Below are 21,766 nucleotides of genomic sequence, written 5' to 3' on the forward strand. Positions count from 1 at the left end.
TCCATTGTATACTTTTAGCTCCTTTATCGAAAATCAGGTGTTCATAGGTTTGTGGGTTAATGTCAGGATCTTCTATTCAATTCCATTGGTCGACTTCTCTGTTTTTATGCCAATACCAAGCTGTTTTTAATACTGTAGTTCTGTAATAAAGTTTGGAGTCAGGGATAGTAATGCCTCCAGACAATCCTTTATTGTATAAGATTGTTTTGGCTATCCTGGGTTTTTTGTTTTTCCATATAAAGTTGATTGTTGTCTTCTCCAGATCTGTGAAGAATTTTGATGGGAGCTTGATGGGGATTGCATTGAATCTATAGATTGCTTTTGGTAGAATTGCCATTTTTACTATGTTGATCCTCCCAATCCAAGAGCAGGGGAGATCCTTCCATTTTCTGTTGTCCTCTTCAATTTCTTTCTTCAAAGACTTAAAGTTCTTGTCATATAGATCTTTCACTTCCTTGGTCAGAGTTACCCCAAGATATTTTATGTTATTTTTGGCTATCATGAAAGGTGATGCTTCTCTGATTTCCCTCTCTGTTTCCTTATCCTTAGTGTATAGGAAGGCCACTGATTTTTTGGAGTTGATCTTGTATCCTGCCACATTACTAAAGGTGTTTATAAGCTGTAGGAGTTCTTTGGTAGAGTTTTTGGGGTCGCTTATGTACACTATCATATCATCTGCAAATAATGAAAGCTTAACTTCTTCCTTTCCAATACGGAAACCAGAAAATGAATCCTTATTTTTAATCGGCATCTGAGGGCCCCCAAACTGATACAGTCTCACTGAGGGGAAAAAATGCAGCAGGCCTTCCTTGCATGATTTCTATTTACTGATTAGTGCTAGAGATGATTGAGCATTTAATGTTTGTTTTGATTTTCTGAAATGGAGAAATGTTCAAATGTAACCAACTAGTTTAGGAGCACCTCAGCCTGTGTAACAGGTTAGTGATGGCCCCATTATTGGCAATAGAACATTACAGTGTAATGCTGTGTGGATTGCTACTGAAGAAGAGAGGAAGGGAGGATTTCTTTCTTTCTTTCCTTCCTTCTTTCTTTCTTTTTTGTTTTATTTTGTTTTTCCTGAGACAGGGTTTCTCTGTGTAGCCCTGACTGTCCTGGAACTAGCGCTGTAGACCACACTGGCCTCGAACTCAAAGAGATCCACCTGCCTCTGCCTCCCGAGTGCTAGGATTAAAGGTGTGCACAACCACCACCCAGCAAAGGAGAATTTCTAAGGTCCATAGACATAACAGATCGTAGTGGGGATGTGTGGGTAGAATAGAGTTAATGACTCCTTGTAGCACGGGTTTCATAGATGTGGGCACTTTAAACTGTGACACAGTTTCAATGGGGTTTTTGATGTCACTGAACTGAATGGGAACAGAAATAGCCAATGCTGCTGGTTCCTTCATGGAGGACATTTTCTTCCCCCAGAGTTCTCTTGTGAAAACAGTGTCCTGAGTGAAAAGTGTGAGCCTGAGTGCAAACAGCCCACTCCACAGCTCACCATTCTCAGGAGCTTTATTCTTTTCAAGACGATTTTGAGTCATTCATTGTTCCTTTTTCACAGACCTGCTCAGGAAGTTCGTAGAGATCTGGGAGACAGGTGGGTGTGCCAATCAATTCCAGTCACTGCCTTGCAGTGTCCTGACACCCTTCTTTGGTGAGAAAAAAGTCACTAAAGATCACACCAAATATTCCTTTGAAGGGACTGGCAGGACAAGGAAAAACAGTTCAAACAGATCCTTTCTTAAAGAACTTAAGACCTTGCTTCACCACGATGTAGTTTAAATAGCCTTTGGGGTTATATTTTTGTTCCTCTTCCTGTTTTATATCCATATCTTAAAAGGCCCAAATCACTCTCAGTAAATAAGGGTTTATCTGCAGCAAACTGGATGTGGAATCCTTTCCAATGCACGAGTCCTGCTTCTGGAACTATTGCTTTTCATCTTTTTTGGGTAATAACCTTTCATTCTAAATAAATGACATGCACATTAGAAACTGTGACAAGGCATGAGGAAAATAATGAGATGATGGATAATCTGTATATATACTTACATATGTATGTAAAATATTATAACATATTTTGTTTCTTCAACATACACAATATAATTATTTATTCCTGGGCTGGAGAGATGGCTCAGAGGTTAAGAGCACTGACTGCTCTTCCAGAGGTCCTGAGTTCAATTCTCAGCAACCACATAGTGGCTCACAACCATCTGTAATGAGGCATGGTGCCCTCTTATGGCCAGCAAGCATACAGACAGACAGAACACTGTATACATAATAAATAAAAAAATGTTTAATTATGTATTCCTTTAAAATGTAGCAAGGAGGAGCTGATGAGATAACTCAGTGGATAAGGTGCTTCCTATCTGATGACCTGAGTTTCATCCTCTGAACCCATGTGCTGGGAAGAGAGAACCCAACATGGCCCCCACATGCACATACACAAACACACACACACAAATAAATAAATAAACACAAAATATTTTTAATTCTTTAAAAACCACATATGTAAGCCTTTTCTTTGTGTCTTTCACTGATACCTAGAAACACTTCTTCCTACTGGCGAAGCCCAGTGGCCACATGGGTCTGGGACTCTGTTAGGTGATTCTCACCACCCTTTCCGTCCTCCAGTATTATCTCTCCAGACTCCCTGGCAGCCAAGTAGCCCTGCACTTGTTCTTACTCCTCCTCCAACTTCAACTGCATGAACCAGAGACTCCACCTCTTGGTACAGACCCCCACCCTTTTATTTCCATCTCTCCAGATAGTCTTTGTCCTACTGCAGACTACTTGCAAGAATTCCTCCTCCCAACACATCTCCACTCCCTGGGAACTCTGCCTCTTGGTGTTGACAGGGCAACAAAATCAAGAAATGAAACACCCACATATCAAAAGTAAGACAAGGTATGAAAACCTAGAATCACCGCAATAATGATAACTCTAGATAGACAGAAGCACAAAACACAAATATGACCACCCAAGACAATATGTGTCTACTAGAACCCAGTTAACCTGACTACAGTAGGCCTTGACAAATGCAGTGTAGCTGAAGCTTAAAAAACGATTATCAAATTAGCAGTGATAAATATGTCCAAGGACCTTAAAGAGAATGTGAATAAATCCCTTAATGAAGTCTGTGAAAACACAAACGGTGTAATAAAATAGTAAAAACTATTCAAGACATGAAAGTAGAAAAAGAATCACTAAAGAAAACCCAAGTTGAGATAAAACTCAAATCGAAATATTTAAGAAGTCAAATACAAGCCTTCTAAGTAAGCTTCATCAACAAAGTGTGAGACGCAGAAGAGAGAAATTCGGGTGTTGAAGCAAGGTAGAAAAAATGAATACCTTAGTCAAATAAAAATTTAAAAAAACTCCAGACACAAAATATAAAAAATTATGGGCTATTATGAAAAGACAAAAATCTATAAATAATAGGGATATAGAAAGAAGAAACTCAGGTCAAAGGAACAGAGAATATTTTTAACACCATAGAAGAAAAATTTCCCAACCTAAAGGAGTTACCAAGCAAAATTCAAGAAGCATACAGAGCACCTAACAGACTGACCTCTCCATTAAGGGCTCAGAAAGCTACAAAAAAAGGAGGCAAATGAGTGTAAAAGCCAGAGGTGTTGGAGGACTCCAAGGAAACTGTCTTCTAGACACAACACAACTGTTGCACACATGAGCTCATGGATACCGTGGCTGCGTGTGCAGCTTCAACACAAATGAACCAGAGGCTATGATTGTAGACTTTTGTCTCATATTGCTTTGTTTGGGCACTTTTTTTCTTACTGGCCTTTTGCTTATATATTATGGTTCTAGTGATGTGTTTTTATAGAGTTGGTTTGTGTGTGTATGTTTATTGTGATTTTCTTTGTTTTTTTTTAAATTCTTGTTTGTTTTTTTCTTTGTCTATTTAAAGGAAGGAAGGAAGGAAGGGTGTAGAGTTGAGTGGGTAGACAGGTAGAGAGGGTCTGGGAGGAATTGGGGGAGGGAAAAACATGATCAGAATATGTTGTGTGCATTTTTTCAAATAAAATATATAATAAAGAAAGAAAAAACACTTAAAATGACAAGTGGAATGGATACTCCGTTGTTCTAACTCATAGTTATTGTAGAAGATGGCCTGTCCAGGCAGAAATGACCCAGTGTTCTTTTTCAAAAGTTACAGCAAGGATACAAGAGACCAGCAAGGTCTGATGCCAGCTATGCTTAGCATGGCAAACCTTTCATTTTAATCCTTTCCTACTTCCACTTTCACATTCCACGTTTAGGAATCTTTATGTCTAGAGGTAGGAGAGGTATTCTAGATCAAAGATTTTCAAGAAAGAAACATTTTTGAATGATTTATCCTTATGTATATGAATTTTTCTGCATAAAAGTATAGGTATCACATGCCTGCAGTACCGTCTGAGGCCAAAAGATGGCGCTGTATCCACGAAACTGGAGTTACAGATGGTGTTACAATGAGCTTCAGGTAAGACCCAGGCTAGCGCCTTAGGCTGCCTCCACTATCCTTCCCTCAACCGTGGGCAGCACTGTGTGAAGAAAGACACCAGGGGGGAAATAAAAGGAAGTAAACACAGGAATCTTTCCTGGTACTCAGCACCAGGCCCACAACAGTGATATAAAAACAGCAGCCAAAATAAATAAATAAAATACAGCAGCCAAAAGCAGATGCAAAGATCCTGGGCGGAGCTCCAGGAGCTTGCTGAAGAAAGGGGGAGGGATTGTGCCAGCTAGTAGAGTTCATGAGAGGTAACCCACAGAGACAGATGCCCTGGGCTCCTGGGAGTTCATGGACGCTGGACCAGCAGCTAGGAAGCCTGCGTGGGATCGACCTAGGTCTCTGCATGTGGGTGACAGTTGTGTAGCTTGGTGTCTTTGTAAGGCTCCTAGTAGTGGGATCAGGACCTGTCCCTGGTGCTTAGCTGGCTTTTAGGAACCTGTTTCTCATGCCGGGTTGCTTTGCCCAGCCTTGATGCAAGGGGAGGAGCTCGGTCCTGCCTCAGCTTGATGTGCCAGGCTTTGATCAAGCCCACGGGAATCCTGCCCCTTTCTTAACAGAGGCAGAGGAGAAGTGGAAGGGGGGTACATGGGAAGTGGGGAGGAGAGGAGAGAGGGAAGGAGAGGAGATACCAGAAACTATGGTCCATATGTATAATAGATGAAAAATATTTTTTAAATTAAAAAAAAAAAGGCATCAGTCAAAGCACAGCAACCCCTGACCCCAAGGCCTGTGCCTGAGGATGAAGCCCTGGACCAGTCTTCACCTCAAGCAAGGACTCCAGCCTTCACCAGGCAGAGTTATATCATGAATCCCTTCATTGTCAGCTAGCCACTGGCCATGAAGTTCATGCTGTAAATAAACCCCAGTGGCTGAAGGATTGTAGAAGTGTGGGCCTTAGCTTATGTGGCAGTTTGAATGCAATTGCTGCCCCCCTCCCCCAATGTCATAGGGAGTGGCACTATTAGATGTGACTTTGTTGGAGTGGGTACAACCTTGTTGTCTTTTGCTTAAGCTTCCCTCAGTGTCACAGTCAGCCTACTTCCTGTTGCCTGCAGGATGTAGGACTCTCAGCTATTCCTCCAGGACCATGCCCTCCAGCATGTCACCATGCTCCCCATCATAATGATAACGGACTGAATATCTGAAGCTGTAAGTGAGCCACCCCAACTAAATGCTTTCTTTAGAAGCATTGTCTTGGTCATAGTCTCTTCACAGCAATAAAAACCCTAACTAAGACAGCCTGTCTCTTGCTGGACTGTGTATATCATTGTGGAATCAAGTTATGATGCAGGATCACTGTGATTATGGTAGCCATGAGGCCTTCCCAGTTCATCCTTTTCCCAAGCCAAGGCAGCACAGCATGAAGAGTTCCTGCCCACTCGAGGAAAGGAGAAAGAAATAGACCACCTTCCCATGGCAAGGCCCAGCATCAGGCGGAGACAGACAAGAAAAGAAAATGAGAACAAATAAAGACCACTCCCAGGAACTGCAGAGCTGAATGAGCAAATACTCGGCTCTGCAGGTTTCAGGAGAGGCTTAAGAACAAAGTTCTGGAAAGCTTATTTTAAGAGATAATACCACAGAACTTCCCAAACCTAGAAAAAGACACAAATATTAGGTACAGGATGATCAAAGGTCACCAAAAAGATTCAACTCAGAGAGTCAACTCCACTTCATGCTATCATCAAGTCTCCATACACTGATGTGTGGATAAAGCAAATGTTCATATATACCCAATGCAATAATATCCAGCCATAAAGAGGACGTAACCCTGCCATTTGTGAGAACATATTTAAACTTGGAATGCATTATGATCAATGATATAATCTAGACAGAAAAACAAATGTTACATGATTGCAGTCATAATAGAATCTTAAAAAAAAAAAACTAGATCTCCTAAAAGCAGAAAGTAGAGTAATGCTTACCAGGAGCTGGGAGAAGAGGCTGAAGGAGGGGCAAGAGAGGCTGAGGCTCATGTGCAACTAGAAGAGAAGAAGAAGTCCTTGTATCATACTGCATGGTGGGATGACCCTAATTACCAATGATCTAGTGCACATTTCAAAATTGCTACAAGAAGGCTTTAAATGCTTCATTACAAAGAAGTGACTTTTGGAGATAATAAATATGCTGTTCACTCTCATTTGGCAATATGCCTATGCATCGCATTATACCCCCATCAATTTGTATAATTTTGTCACTTAGAAATAAATTTTAAAACAGAATCAGAAGGGCTCAGTAGTTAACATCACTTACGGTTCTTGCAGAGGATTGGCATTCACATCCCATTACAGATGAGTTATCTCCCAACTTCCTGTAACTCCATCTCCAGGGAATCTGATGCCCTCTTCTGACCTCAGAGGGTACCACATTCAGGTACAAAAATCCACATAGAGACACACACATATGCATATAATTTAAAAATATTTTTTGAAAGAAGAAATGGAAGGTTCCTAAGAAATGACACCTGAAAGTGTCCTCTGGCCTCCCACACATGCACATACATATGGTCAAACAAAAACATACACACATGCATACACATGCACACATATACCCACAAAAAAGGAAAAGGGAAAGAAAGTATACACACATACAACTGGAACATGATAGTAACACAGTTCTGACACATTGCATATCGACACATCATATTGTAAGTTTCTTTATTCGAAGATCATGACAATTAATAAAGTAGAGTATAAAAAGGTTAGAACTGTGCTTTTACATTAATAGAAATATATGTGGGTCTTGAAAGAAAAAAAATATGCAAAATTGGGCAGCCCTGGTGCTACAGGCCTGAAATCTCAGCTACTCAGAAGGCTGAAGCTAGAAGATCAAAAATTAAGATCTTTCTGAAGTAAAGATCAAGGTCAGCCTGGCCAACTTAAGAAGACCATATTTCAAAATAAAAAAGTCAACAAAGGTTATGGATATAGCTTAACCTAGAATGTACATGATGGGTTCAACCCCCAGTATCACTCTCCAGAAGGCAAACCTGTAACCTTTCAAAATAACAATATAAAGTTCATAGGAACTTGACTATAACAGACAAATTAGAATTACAAAGAAAATTGTAAATTAGATGCTATTGTTTGCTCTTTCAGGCACAAAACCCACCCCGAAGCTAACAAAAAAAAAAAAAAAAGCTGCCCTACCCAAAGTTATATCTCCACAATGGGAATGGGGGTGGTTGTGGGACTTAGCTGTCCTTTGCGGAGATCCTAAGGCCTTTCAAGTAAATGAACCATAGTTAAGACCTTCCCGGGTATGAAACCTGTTGCTTTGTTATGAGAGCGTCATCCCACCGGAGTTCCCACCTGCTTTATAATTGACAAGCTGATAAGTATGTGTATGTGGACACTGGGATTCTCAGGCCTATAGCTTGCCAATTGGTAACAGCTTTTTAAATCCTTATTCTTTGAGAATGCAATACATGTATACAATGTATTATGATCATCTCTGGCTCCCATATTTTTCATTTTTGGGAGCTAGATTAGGAAATGTTTTGTTGAAATCAAAGTGTGGGAAATATTGAAGATCTGTTTACTGAACATCATGCAAAGTTTATGAATGCAAGAAGGCTCTGTTTACAATGTGTTCTTTCTGTCTTGATTCTTTAGAAGGTTTTCCTTTTTAAATTATTACATTTGTTCCGAAACCTTTTACATTCACGGACTGGGAAAAAAATATAAAAATGACCATTCTACCAAAAGCAATCCACAAATTCAGTACAATACCAACAAAAGCTCTAGGTCCATTCTTCACAGACACAGAAAAACAATGTTAAATTTTATGTGAAATAAAATAAGACCAAAGATAGCCCAGCAATGCTCAAAAGAAAAAATAATATAGGATGTACCACCACACCTGGTTTCAAGTTATACTACAGAATTGTTGTTATGGTTTCCTGTCTCTTTAAGAGACAAGCCACGCCCACTCCCGCTACCTCTGACCTTCTGTACCCATCTTGGCTCCCCACTTACTGTTCCTCTCTCACCTGTTCACTCGTGTCTGTCTCTGTCTCTGTCTCTGTCTCTGTCTCTCTCTCTCTCTGTCTCTCTCTCTCTCTCTCTCTCTCTCTCTCTCTCTCTCCCTTAATAAATGTCTGCTTTATGCCTATTTTATGTGTCTATGTGTCTTTTACCCACCACCGGTTTACACTCGCCCCCTTGGCTCTCCCAGACCGCCGAGGGCTGGCCCTGCCCGCTCGCCACAAGAAGGGGCCACCCGCCTGCCCGGGATGGGCCACTGCTCTTAAACCACCAGGGGATCTTGCAGGGACCCACAACCATCTCTGCCAGGCTGGCAGCTGCTCCACGAACATTTAGAATAAAAATTGTGATAATAAGACTAGCATGATACTAGCACAAAACAGACCATAGATTGTAGTATGGAGTACAAGACCCCTTTGTTTCATCCCACCCAGTTAGCTTCGCCCCCAAAATAACCACACAGAAATTGTATTAATTAAATTACTGCCTGGCCCATTATATCTAGCTTCTTCTTGGCTAACTCTTACATATCGGTTTAACCCATCTCCATTAATGTGTATCACCACTTCACTGTGGCTTACCAGCATGAGTCTAACCAGCATCTGTCTCGGGCAGGAGAACCATGGCATCTGCCACACTGCCCTTCTTCCCAGCATCCAGTTCTCTTTTCCACGCCTATCTAAGTTCTGCCCTATCAAAAGGACAAGGCAGTTTCTTTACTCAACCAATGAAAGCAACACAAATACAGAAGGACTTCCTATATCAATATATAAATGGAATAGAATAAGGAACCCAAGTAGAAGGTCACACAAATACAACAACCATATTTTTTATAAAGATGTCAAAAATGCATTGGAGAAATTAACTTCATTAAATGATAGTTGGAAGCCAGAGTACCAAAAAGTAAAAGAACAAAAATAGATCTCTAACTCTCAAAGAAAAATTCAACTTCAAATGGATCAAGAACTTGAATATGGTCAGGTGGTAGTAGCACATACCTTTAATCCCAGCACTCTACGGAGACAGAGGCAGGCATATCTCTGTCAGTTCAAGACCAGCTTGGCCAACAGACCAAGTTCCAGGGCAGCCAGGACTGCTACACAGAGAAAGAAACCCTGTCTTGGAAAGCCAAAACAAACAAACAAACGAAAAAGAACCTCCATATGAAACCAAATACACCCCTGAAACACATAAAAGAAAAAGTAAGAAGTACTCTTCAAAACATAAATATAGGTAATGACTTTCTGAACAGGTCTCCTCCAGTAGTTTTGGAAATAAGACCAATGATTGACAAATGGGGTCTCGTGGAACTGAAAAGCTTCTATACAGCATAAAAAGCTGTCATTCTAAAGAAGAGTCTACAGAGTGAGGAAAAAAATCTTTGCCAACTCTACATCTGAGGATTAGTGTTCAGAATACACACAAAAAAAATTAAACATCAGTTGTTTTACTTGGCTTTCTATTGCTGTGATAAAACAACATGGCTAAAAGGAAGTTGGAGAGGAAAGGGTTTATTTCAGCTTACAGTTCATGAAGAGAAGTCAGAGCAGGAAGTTGAGGCAGGAACCTGGAGGCAGGAACAGAAGCAGAGGTCATGGAGGGGTGTTGTTTACTGGCTTGCTTTCCATGGCTTGATCAGCCTGTTTTCTTATACAACTCAGGACCACATGCCTGGCACCACCCACAGGGGGCTGCGACCTCCCTCCAACTTCAATCTTTACTCAAGAAAATGTCTCCATATCCACCAGGGCAGCCTCCTTCTGATCTTTTCCATAAAGCCCAAGGGATCGGCCCAAGTGCCTCAAGATGGCATTAGATTGGTACAGGGTAAGGTCTCCATCCTGAAACTAGGGGAGCTGCCCATACAGACAGATGGACTTGAGCAAGCCTTTCATCCAAGTATCTATGGACACCACCTCCTCCTTCCAGCTCTGGTCCTGGTCAGCCAGTAGTATGTGCATGGCCTCACAGCGCCCTCGAACTGGGAAGTAGACAATGGTGTACAGCGGCATGGCTGCTGCATAGACGGAGGCACGAATTCCGAGCTGCGTAGACGGTAACATCAGAAGGAGGCTGCCCTGGTGGATATGGTGAATGATGGGGTGGAAGACCTTCGCCTGAAATACATCACCCTCATCTACACCAAATATGAGGAAGGGAAGGATGACTATGTGAAGGCCCTGCCTGGACACCTGAAACCTTTCGAGACCCTGCTGTCCCAGAACCAAGGAGGCAAAGCCTTCATCGTGGGTGACCAGATCTCCTTCGCCGATTACAACTTGCTAGATCTGCTGCTGATCCACCAGGTCCTGGCCCCTGGCTGCCTGGACAACTTCCCCCTACTCAGTGCCTATGTGGCATGCCTCAGTGCCCGGCCCAAGATCAAGGCCTTCCTGTCCTCCCCTGACCATTTGAACCCTCCCATCAATGGCAACGGCAAGCAGTAATGTAGGGAGAGACCGGAGCTGCCTGTCCTCCTTTCCCCAGCACTAATAAAGTTTGTAAGACAGAAAAAAAAAAAAAAGAAAATGTCTCCAAAGACTTGTCTACAGACTAATTTAATGGAGACATTTTTTCAACTGAGGATTTCTGAGTATAGTTTGTGTTCACTTGGCAAAAACAAACAGCTAATCAGCATACCAATGAAACAAAAGCCCATTTTTAAATGTATTATTATTCTCTCATATATTACATTCCAGCCACAGTTTCCCCTACCTCCATCCCCTTCCCCCAGTCTCCCCCCAGATCCCCTTTCCCCCAGACCCATGCCCCCTCCATCTTCCTTAAGAAAAGAGCAGGTCTCTCAGGGACATTAACTAGATGCTACAGTAAGATGAGGCACATCCCATCACGTCAAGGCTGGATAAGGCAACCCAATAGATGGAAAAGGGTCCCATAAACAGGCATAAGAGCCAGATACCACCTCTCCACTCCCTCTGTTTGGAATTCCAAAAGAACACCAAGCTACTCAGTCACAACATATATGCAGAGGACTACTTGGGTCAGACCCCTACATGTTCCCTGATCTCTGCAAGCTCCCATGAGTTCCAGTGAATGGATTCTGTGGGTCATGTTCTCTCTGACTCCCTCTGGTTCCTCCAATCCTTTCTCCCCCTTCTTTGTAGGACTCCCCCAAGCTTTGTCTAATGTTTGGCTCTGGGATGTTGCATCTACTCTGTAGTAGCTTGAATATAATTGGTCCCTATAAGCTTATAGAGCATGGCACTATTAAGAGGTGTGGCCTTGTTGGAGTAGGTGTGGCCTTGTTGGAGGAAGTGTGTCACTGTGGAGGTGGACTTTGAGGTTATTATACGCTTAAGCCACTCTCAGTATCCCAGACCACTTTCTGTTGCCTACTAATCAAAATGTAGGACTCTCAGATCCAGCACCATTTCTGCCAGCACACCACCATGTCCCACCATGAGGATAATGGACTGAGCCTCTGAGGTGTAAGCGAGCCACTCAACTAATTAGCTCGATTAAATGTTTTCCTCTATAAGAATTGCAGTGGCTATGATATCTCTTCACAGCAATGGAAACTCTAAGGCTCATTTCCACCAGTTGCTGGATAAAGTCTCTCTGGTCTCTTTACTGAAAATTCTGGTAGGCTCTGAAACAACCCAATTTTTAAAAATGGACTACTGTTTTTAGAGAACTAAGTAAAAATGTTGGAGAAAAAAACAAAAAGAACAAATGGCTAGTGAGTGCTTTGATGTGTTGGATATACTTAGCCATCAGGGAAATACAAATTAAAACTACTGGAAGATTCCACCATCATCAAGACCACCAATAATACACATGCTGGTATGGATGTGCGGAAACAGAACCAAGATATAGTGTTTGTGGAAACTAGAGCAGCCACTTTGGAAATCTTTCTGGAGAGTTCTCAGAAACACTAAAATAAAATCATCCAATTGACTTGAACCAGAAGGAAGGGTTGCAAACAGTGGTGAGGTGTCAACGGGGAAGGCTGGGAATAAGAAAAATGAAGAAGATAAAAAGAAGGCTGGGTCCAGCAGCGTCTTGCATAACCAGATGACTTATGTCAAGTGAATGTATTAAGAAGTACAACATTTTATAAATGGTTCAAAAATGTAAAATGGGACGAAGTCAGCAGGAAGCTGGTCAAACAATTTTGCACAGAGGAACAAAGGATATCTCAAGTGTTTCACAGACCAAGTACATAGCAGCCTTAAGACTGACCATACCAGTCTCTTCAGAGAGGAAAAGTCAGATTCCCAGAAATGGAAACCCTAACTTTTTCAAGGCCCTAGCCCCAAACCCAGACTGAACCTTTCCAAATCTGCCCCTGGGCAAGGACACAAAATGAGCATTTCATTCCCTCATCCTTTCATCAGGGCTCATTCGCATCGGACTATGTCATACTACAAAGATACCTGCACGTCCACGTTGATTGCTTTTCTATTTGCAATAAACCCAAGAAAGGGGACCAATCTAGATGTTCATCAGTTAATGAATGGATGATGAAAATAATGTGGTTCTTTTTCAGCTAAAAAGTGAAACTGAAATGTGTAGAGGAATGGGTGAAAATAGAAAAATTATGCTAAAAGTAGTAACCAAGGCTTAGAAGGACAAATATCACGTATTCTCTTTCATATGAAGAGCCCAGCTTTTATTTTTCATTTCTGCTTGTTTAACATGGAGTACTTACTCATGGAAGCCAGAAACCTAGGACTGGGACATCTGGAGGGTAACTTAAAGGAGAGAAATAGTATAAAATACTATTAAAATAACAGTATTTATAATAGTATAAGATAAAAAGGAAAGGAAAGCAGGGAAATAGCAGGCAGGGAATGTTTGAGTAGAGAAGGAAGCAGGAGAGAACAGATTGGGGAGTTGAGGGTACAGGAATGGAGGAGATGGGAAACAGAAATGGAGAGGATTAACCAGGACAAAGAGAGTAGAAAGAACGCTGGAGGTCTGCTGTCCTGCAACCCAAATAAAACACACACAAGAATGGAAGGGCAGTCCCCTGCATGACTGGGTGGTGCTGTTTCTAGAAGCAGTAGGTTACTAGATATAGTTCACAGCTGCAGATACGAAACACTTCCACAAGAGTTGGTAAGGAAGGTCTCGGAGCACCCCGCTCCAAATAATGTAAGATTTTGTGGCTCTCCTTGGTTGTCCAGCTGAACTAGTGGATAAGATCATATTTGCAGAGAACACCGTATACCTCGGATGCAAATAGAGAAAACACAAGCTGAAGCCAAACTGTCAGCATCCTCCAGGATGGTTGGCATTCAGGGCTCCAGATCCTTCATGCTGGCTAGTGTTCAAAGGAATAAAGGACATCCCTGGTCTTGCCCAACTGTGAACCACCTGAACCAGAAAGCCAACCTTCCAGGCAAGATGCACTTACCTTTTACAATGGCACTTGACTGTCATTGGGATATGCAATTGTCCTCTGATTGGATGTGGCAAACAATCTGGCTTGGGATATGATAGGCCTAGGTGGAGAACCCATTACTGTTGTGTAATTAAATTGATATAGATTTTCTTTTAAGCTCTTACTTTCTTTCAGTAAATCAGAGGAATGACTAACTACATAGTTCTTCTAGTGTCAGTCCTGCACTGCAAAAATGTCTTCACATTATTTCTTCTTTCCACAGACATTCGTGTAAACCTGTCATTCGTGTAAACCAACAATTAGGTTGAAAACGTTTACAAGTGCTAATGAAGCAAAGTGGTTTCCTCTATGATGTAAAATTTAGTTCAAGGGCATTTACTCTTAGGAGAGCTACTTATAAACACATTCAGGTAGTGCTTAAGTCGCAGCATTTCCAAAATGTCAACATACTTGAGAAGTGGGGTACGGTGCAGATGTAAATTCACAATAGCTTCCTGGGGTTGGGTTTGAAGTGTAGTGTTGAAATGAGAGTGGAAAGATGTAATATCTGGAATGGATATCTCAGTTAAGCAAAGAGTGTATTCAGGAGTAATATATATATATATATTATATATATATTATATATATAATCTCTCTTTGTGTGTATATATACATGCCTGTGTGTATGTGTGACACTCTGTGTGTCATATGTATGTGTGTGTGCATGCATGTATATTCAAGTTTTCACACACATAGGAAAAAAGAAACCTCTATCTTGAAAGGTGCAATTTCCTTTAAGCAGATACCTGAAATAGCTTTGGCTTTAAAAAAAATTAAGATGAGAGAAAGGAAGGTCACTGGCTCTCAACAATTTAAAAAGCAAGGACTCCAAGGGTCAGATGACTAGTCAGGGAAGTTCAGTTCCCTAAATAGAACCTCACCTTCTAAGCCCAGTCTGGAGGGTCAAATTCACTCTGAATGAATCACTGAGGCCGATGGAAGGAAGGCTCATACATTCTCTGTAGTTAGAGGGAAAACCATTCCCACACAGTGGTCCGTGCCAATCGTGTCCAAATTCCAAACCTCCTGTATGCTGCTTATGTCAACACACTGAGTATGACCTAAAAGGGCCCAAGCGGTTAAAGCCAGTGTCTTTCAAATACTTTTCACTGACTCAAATAAGAAATCCATTTTGTGGAGGCTGGAGAGATTGTTCAGTGGGTAAAAGAATTTCTTAAGGTACGAGGACCTGAGCTCAAAGTCTCAGAATTCATGTAAAAGCTGGGTACACTGACACAGGCCTGCAGCACCAGCGCTTGATGGCAGAGGACCATGGAGTCTGAGATCCTACTGGACATCCAGTCTAGTCAAAATGGTGAGCTTACGTTACTGAAACATAAGAGATTCTGTCTCAAAAGGTTTTTTTTCCCTCTTTGTTTGTTTTCTAAAAAGAGAGACAGGACATGGAGTTGGGTGGATGGGGAGGTAGGGAGGATCTGAGTGGAGCTGGGGAAGATTAAGCCATGATCAGAGTATAATGTATGCAAAAAAATCTTTCAATTAAAAAATGTGAAGTGGAGAAATAATCAAGAAAATATTTTTTGACATCACCCTTTGGCCTTCACACATACCCTCACGAGTGAGCACACCTACAAACACACACACACACATACACAAAATGTGTTTCTACATATAGTATAGATATAAAATAGACAAGTTTTTCAAACCAATTTTCCCACTGCTTTTTTTTTCTTTTTACTATTCTATGCTGTTGCGTTCTATTCTTTTCTTCTTATTTTTTAACATGATTTCTTTACTAATTCTTTGGGAATTTCACAACATTCACCCCAATTCCATTTGTTTCCCAGGCCTTCCACATCTGTCCTTCACTCTTGCAATGTCCCCTTCAAAAGAAAACCAACCAAGCAAAACTCACTTTGCTCCTCCCTCTTTTCTACCTCCTCCAAAACCTCTTCATTCACCCTAGTGTGGCATCGGGAGGCACAGTGTTCACGCAGTATACCCTTTTGTCCATCAGCCTTCCTTGCTCATTTTGAAAGAGTCATTGGTCTGGTTCAAGGCCTCTGGCTTCTGGTACATCATCATCACTGAACCCAAGTCATGGAAATCCTGAGGAAATAGTTCCAATGGACCAGTAGGTCATAGATGGGGTAGATGTTAGGGTGGGCCAACCTGAGGTCCTGGATGTGAGCCTGGATGGTAGCTGATCTGGTCAGACCTGGCCCCTGGGACCACCCCCTCAGGTGAGGGACAGAGCCAGCACTCCCATGCCTGGAGTAAGGGGTAAGGCCATTTCACCCCAGTGCAGGGGGCAGCTCTACTGTGCTCTGATCACTGGGGTCAGTTCTCCCATGACAGTAGAGGCCACCTCTTGCTGCAGTGTTCAGTGAGGGGCAGGAGTAGTGAAGGGCAGGACTTGGTCAGCCTGGCCTTCAGATTTCACCAAGCATGGTTCTTTTGGCCCCTAGTGGTAACCTGAGCCATAGACATCAACACAGACCCCAGCTGCAGCAGGAGCACCAACCCAGATATGGCCGTTTGCAGCAGATCAGGCCTGGATGTCACCACAGCCTCAGTGGCAGCACAGGTCACCCAGATCAGTATGGTCCTGGTAGCAGCACCACTCTCGGACACCAACATGGTCTCAGGTGACTGACCAGACCCCAGACATCCACATGGCCTTTGATGGTAGCAGGAACCCTGGACATCTAAACAGATACTGCCTGCCGTAAGGACATGGAACCAGACATGGTCCTTAGCTGCAGCTTGGGTTTGGATGTCGCCATGGCCCTGGGTGACCGCAAGGCCAAACCCATATCATCATGGCCCCAGTGGCAGCATGACTCTCTGACACCAACATGGACTCAGGTGACTAACCTGACCTAGGCATCTGAGCAGCCTTCGGTGGCAACATGGGTCATGGACATGAACACAGACTACCCAGATCAGTATGACACAGCTGCAGCGTGGCTCTTGTACACCCACATGGCCTCAGGAGGCAGGCCAGACCCCGGGCATCCCTATGGCCTTTGGTGGTAACAGGAGCCAAGGACATCAACTCAGACCCTCGCTGAAGTAAAGCCACAGATCCAGACGTGGCCCTCAGTTGCAATTTGCTCCTGGAAGTCACCACAGTACTAGGTGGAAAAGCAGGCCACTCAGATTGGTAAGAACCCTGCAGTGGCAAGACCCTCCAACACCTGCATGACCACAGGTGGCAGCCCAGACACGGGAAATCCTGTGGCCTTTTGTGGCAACATGGGCCATTGATGTCACACAGAACCCAGGTGTGGTGGTACCATGTACTCAGAGATGGCCCTTAGCAACAGACTAGACCTAGACATCACCATGGCCCAGGGTACCCATATCATCCTGTTCCTCAGCACCTTCACTTTGTCCATTCTGCTTCTTTCCACAGCACATGAACTAGTTCACTTCTCTTTCTCTCCCATTTCTCGTGAATGTCTTCAGTTGGTCCAGGCCTTGAGGACCCAGGCTGGCCTGTGGGTGAACCGAGTGGCATCAGGCAGGTTTGTAGATATCTTACCACCAAGCCAGGCCTTGAAACCCAGGCTGACCTGTGGGTTGCTTACCCCTGCCTGAGCCAAGTGGCATCTGGCAGATTTTTTTTAACAATGCTAGTCCCACTTTATCAAGCTCCCTGAGGTCAAATCTGTGTTTTTATCCCAGATTGCTGATGCATCCCCTATGTTTTGAAACCCTGGCTTTCAACGTGATAGGTATTAGGAGGTGGGATACTTGGAAAATGACTAGGGCATGAAGGTAGAGAATTCATGATTGGGGTTAGTGCCCTTTAAAAAAGAGATGCCAACAGGCACAATGGTACATACCTGTAATTCCAGCACGGGAAAGGCTAAAGGTGAAGGATGGCAAGGCCAGGGCCAGGCAGTGCTACTTAGTGAAAACTTGGAGAACTTGTCTCAAAATGCTGAGAAAGCCAGGTATGGCAAAGTCCTTAATCCTGGCATTCAGGAGGCCGATACAGACAGATCTCTGTGAACTGGAGGCCACCCTTACCTACCTAGTGAGCTCCAGGTCAACCAGAGCTATATAGTGGACTGTGTCAGAAAGAAATTAAAAAGGAGAGGTAGGAAGGAAGGAAGGAAGGAAGGAAGGAAGGAAGGAGAGAGAGAGAGAGAGAGAGAGAGAGAGAGAGAGAGAGAGAGAGAGAGAGAGAGAGGAGGGAGGAGGAATGGTGGGCATGGGTGGAGCTGGAGAGTGACTAAGAGTACTTGGGGCTCTTATAAAGGATCTGAGATTGCTTCTCAGCACCCACATGGTGGTTCACACGCATCTGTAGCTCCAGTTCCAGAAGACCTAACATCTTCTGTCCTCTACAGGCACCAAGCATGCACATGGCACAAAAACATACATGCAGGTAAAAAATTCATTTACATAAAATAAACCTGGGAGGGAGGGGAAAGGGAGAAGAAGAGAAAGAATCCGAGAAAATAGAAACCACTCACTCCTTCCATCATGTGTGGGCATGCTAAGAAGGTTGCCTGTGAACCAGAAAGCAGCTCTCCTCACACACTGAATTTTCTGGGGCCTTGATCTTCAACTTCTCACCCCAGAATTGTGAACAGTTGTACCTGCTGCTTCTAAGTTATCCATGCTAAGGCATTTTGTTATGGGAGTCGTAATGAACTATGTATGACTGCTGGATTCAGAGATCTTTGAATTTCATTTAAAACTGAGTAACATCTCAGTGTCTGAGATGAGCCATATTATTTTTATTATTATATACATTAAAATTGGGCAAGTTAAAATTAGACATTCATTTCATAAATGACTAAAACAATAACATCACTCCAGACCAGTTTCTTTCTGATCCTGCTTCCAGAAGTAACCAGAAGTTACCTTCCAGGCAGTTCTTCGCTGACTTTTGGGACACATTTTTATAGCATGCATAAAGATACGTGGTTTTCAACAATGAAAGTAGAACTGTACTCCACTTACTGCTCTGTCACTTGCTATTGGACCTGAAGAACGATGTTGTGGTGAATCAGGATATATAACCCAGACCGGCCTTCCAGCTCATGACAATAATTTATCTACCAATCCAGTACTGGGATAGCAGTCATTGGTCACCATGCACTGCTTTCTGCTGTTGCTATTAGGATGCCTTCAAGCTCTTCATGTAGCAAGTATAACTTTCAACCTCTGAGATTCCTGACTCTGCTTACAAAAGACCAGGATTACAGATGTGTACTCTCCTATCTGGCCACTAGATTCTTTTATTACTGGTACTCTGTTTAGGTATAATATGTGGACCCCAGTCAAGTACATGTGAGTACAACAGCATCACTTGAATCCATTTGTGACCACCACCCAGATCGATCTGTAAGACAGTCCCATTACCCCAGAAAGGCTCCCCGTGCCTCCTCCAGTTAATGTTTTCCTCATAGAAGCAGTCACTATTCTGATGCTGAACACCACGAAGTGGGCTTTCCTCTAAATGCCACTTTCATAGACTATATTTTCTCAGATAAAATACTAGATATTTTCCTAGGTTTGGATCCGTCTATGCTTTCTCATATATTGATACTTTAGGGGTGTTATCTGCTGCTGAGTGGCATTTTGAGTTCTTCTAGTTTGAGGGTTTTATTAATGGACATGTTATGAACATTCTGGGAGAAGTTAACTTGTACTCTATGTCAGGAAGTTGTGGGGGGCATGGAGAGAGACAGGCAAATTTTGGAAGATTACTGATCTGTCTCAAAGATAAGGTGAAAAGAAATTCAGGAAGACATCCAAAATGTGCGCCCACATTCATGTGCACCTGCACACATCAAAATTAAAAGTCATTTTGTGGTCATCACACTCAAGGAATACACTTATAATTATATTCAAACATTTTTTTCAAAGGGGCAGCACTATCTTATACTCTCACCAGCAACATTCCCATTGTTTCAGTCTTGCCAGGATATTGTATTGCCAGTTTTTACAATGTTAACCACACTGACATATAATTTCAATTTTAATTAGCATTAATACGATGATGGTGACGTCATGCACTTTTCCAGTGCTTATTAACCACTCTCATGATTTCCTTATTAAGTGCCTATTAGAGGCTTTTGCCCATTTTTCAACTGAGATATTCACCATTTTATTTTTTACTTATAGAATATTTATATATAATGCATACTATGTATATATATATTATATATTATTATTTTTTTATTTTTTAATTTATTTATTTATTAAGGATTTCTGCCTCCTCCCCGCAACCGCTTCCCATTTCCCTCCCCCTCCCCTGATCAAGTCCCCCTCTCTCATCAGCTCGAAGAGCAATCAGGGTTCCCTGACCTGTGGGAAGCCCAAGGACCACCCACCTCTATCCAGGTCTCAGAAGGTGAGCATCCAAACTGCCTAGGCTCCCCCAAAGCCAGTACGTGCAGTAGGATCAAAAACCAACTGCGATTGTTCTTGAGTTCTCAGTATTCCTCATTGCCCGCTATGTTCAGCTAGTCCGGATTTATCCCATGCTTTTTCAGACCTAGGCCAGCTGGCCTTGGTGAGTTCCCAGTAGAACATCCCCATTGTCTCAGTGTGTGGGTGCACCCCTCGTGGTCCTGAGTTCCTTGCTCGTGCTCCGTCTCCTTCTGCTCCTGATTTGGACCTTGAGATTTCTGTCCGGTGCTCCCATGTGGGTCTCTGCCTCTGTCTCCTTTCATCGCCTGATGAAGGTTAATATTCATGAGGATGCCTATGTGTTTGTCTTTGGATTCACCTTCTTATTTAGCTTCTCTAGGAACATGAATTATAAGCTCAATGTCCTTTATTTATGGCTAGAAACCAAATATGAGTGAGTACATCCCATGTTCCTCTTTTTGGGTCTGGCTTACCTCACTCAGGATAGTGTTTCCTATTTCCATCCATTTGTATGCAAAATTCAAGAAGTCCTTGTTTTTTACTGCTGAGTAATACTCTAATATGTATATATTCCATACTTTCTTCATCCATTCTTCCGTTGAAGGGCATCTAGGTTGTTTCCAGGTTCTGGCTATTACAAACAATGCTGCCATGAACATAGTTGAGCATATACTTTTGTTGTATGATAGGGCCTCTCTTGGGTATATTCCCAAGAGTGGTATTGCTGGATCCAGGGGTTGGGAGGATCAACATAGTAAAAATGGCAATTCTACCAAAAGCAATCTATAGATTCAATGCAATCCCCATCAAAATCCCATCAAAATTCTTCACAGATCTGGAGAAGACAATAATCAACTTTATATGGAAAAACAAAAAACCCAGGATAGCCAAAACAATCTTATACAATAAAGGATCGTCTGGAGGCATTACCATCCCTGACTTCAAACTCTATTACAGAGCTACAGTATTGAAAACAGCTTGGTACTGGCATAAAAACAGAGAAGTCGACCAATGGAATCGAATAGAAGACCCTGACTTTAACCCACAAACCTATGAACACCTGATTTTCGATAAAGGAGCTAAAAGTATACAATGGAAAAAAGAGAGCATCTTCAACAAATTGTGCTGGCAAAACTAGATGTCAATCTGTAGAAGAATGAAAATAGATCCATATCTATCACCATGCACAAAATTCAAGTCCAAATGGATTAAAGACCTCAATATATTATATATTATTATAATATATAATATATTTTATATAGTGCATTCTACTTTCTTAAACTCTGGGTCATGTAACTGAATGTGTGGTTTGTATAAAATTAGGTAATAGCAAGTTTTCTAAACGTACAATGACAAAAATATTTATCCACTATAAGATATTTCTGACAACTTTTGACCCATACAACATGCACAGTTTTATATTTTCATGTGTGTGAGAAATGTGCATATGTATGTATGTTTATAAGTTTTTGCATACATGTGGGTGTATGCCTTGCA

General features: G+C 42.2%; 1 protein-coding gene across 1 annotated transcript; it reads left to right on the forward strand.

Annotated features, from left to right (window-relative positions):
• Positions 1–4,432: 4,432 nt before the first annotated feature.
• Positions 4,433–11,013, forward strand: LOC121441244 (glutathione S-transferase P-like). The gene is made up of 2 exons (XM_041642400.1): positions 4,433–4,486; positions 10,572–11,013. Exons 1-2 carry the CDS (start codon positions 4,433–4,435, stop codon positions 10,950–10,952), a joined length of 435 nt encoding a protein of 144 aa, XP_041498334.1. The 3' UTR covers positions 10,953–11,013.
• Positions 11,014–21,766: the final 10,753 nt, after the last annotated feature.

This window comes from Microtus oregoni, unplaced genomic scaffold (assembly GCF_018167655.1).
Source record: "Microtus oregoni isolate MIOR12 unplaced genomic scaffold, Mior012 000074F_003, whole genome shotgun sequence".
In the NCBI taxonomy this organism is placed as follows: domain Eukaryota; kingdom Metazoa; phylum Chordata; class Mammalia; order Rodentia; family Cricetidae; genus Microtus; species Microtus oregoni.

Excerpts from the sequence above, each read along its gene's own strand:
- LOC121441244 (XM_041642400.1), top strand. The coding sequence starts at position 4,433 with ATGGCGCTGTATCCACGAAACTGGAGTTACAGATGGTGTTACAATGAG. Across the intron at positions 4,487-10,571 it reads GGTGTTACAATGAGCTTCAG|AAGGAGGCTGCCCTGGTGGA; the intron begins GTAAGACCCAGG and ends CGGTAACATCAG.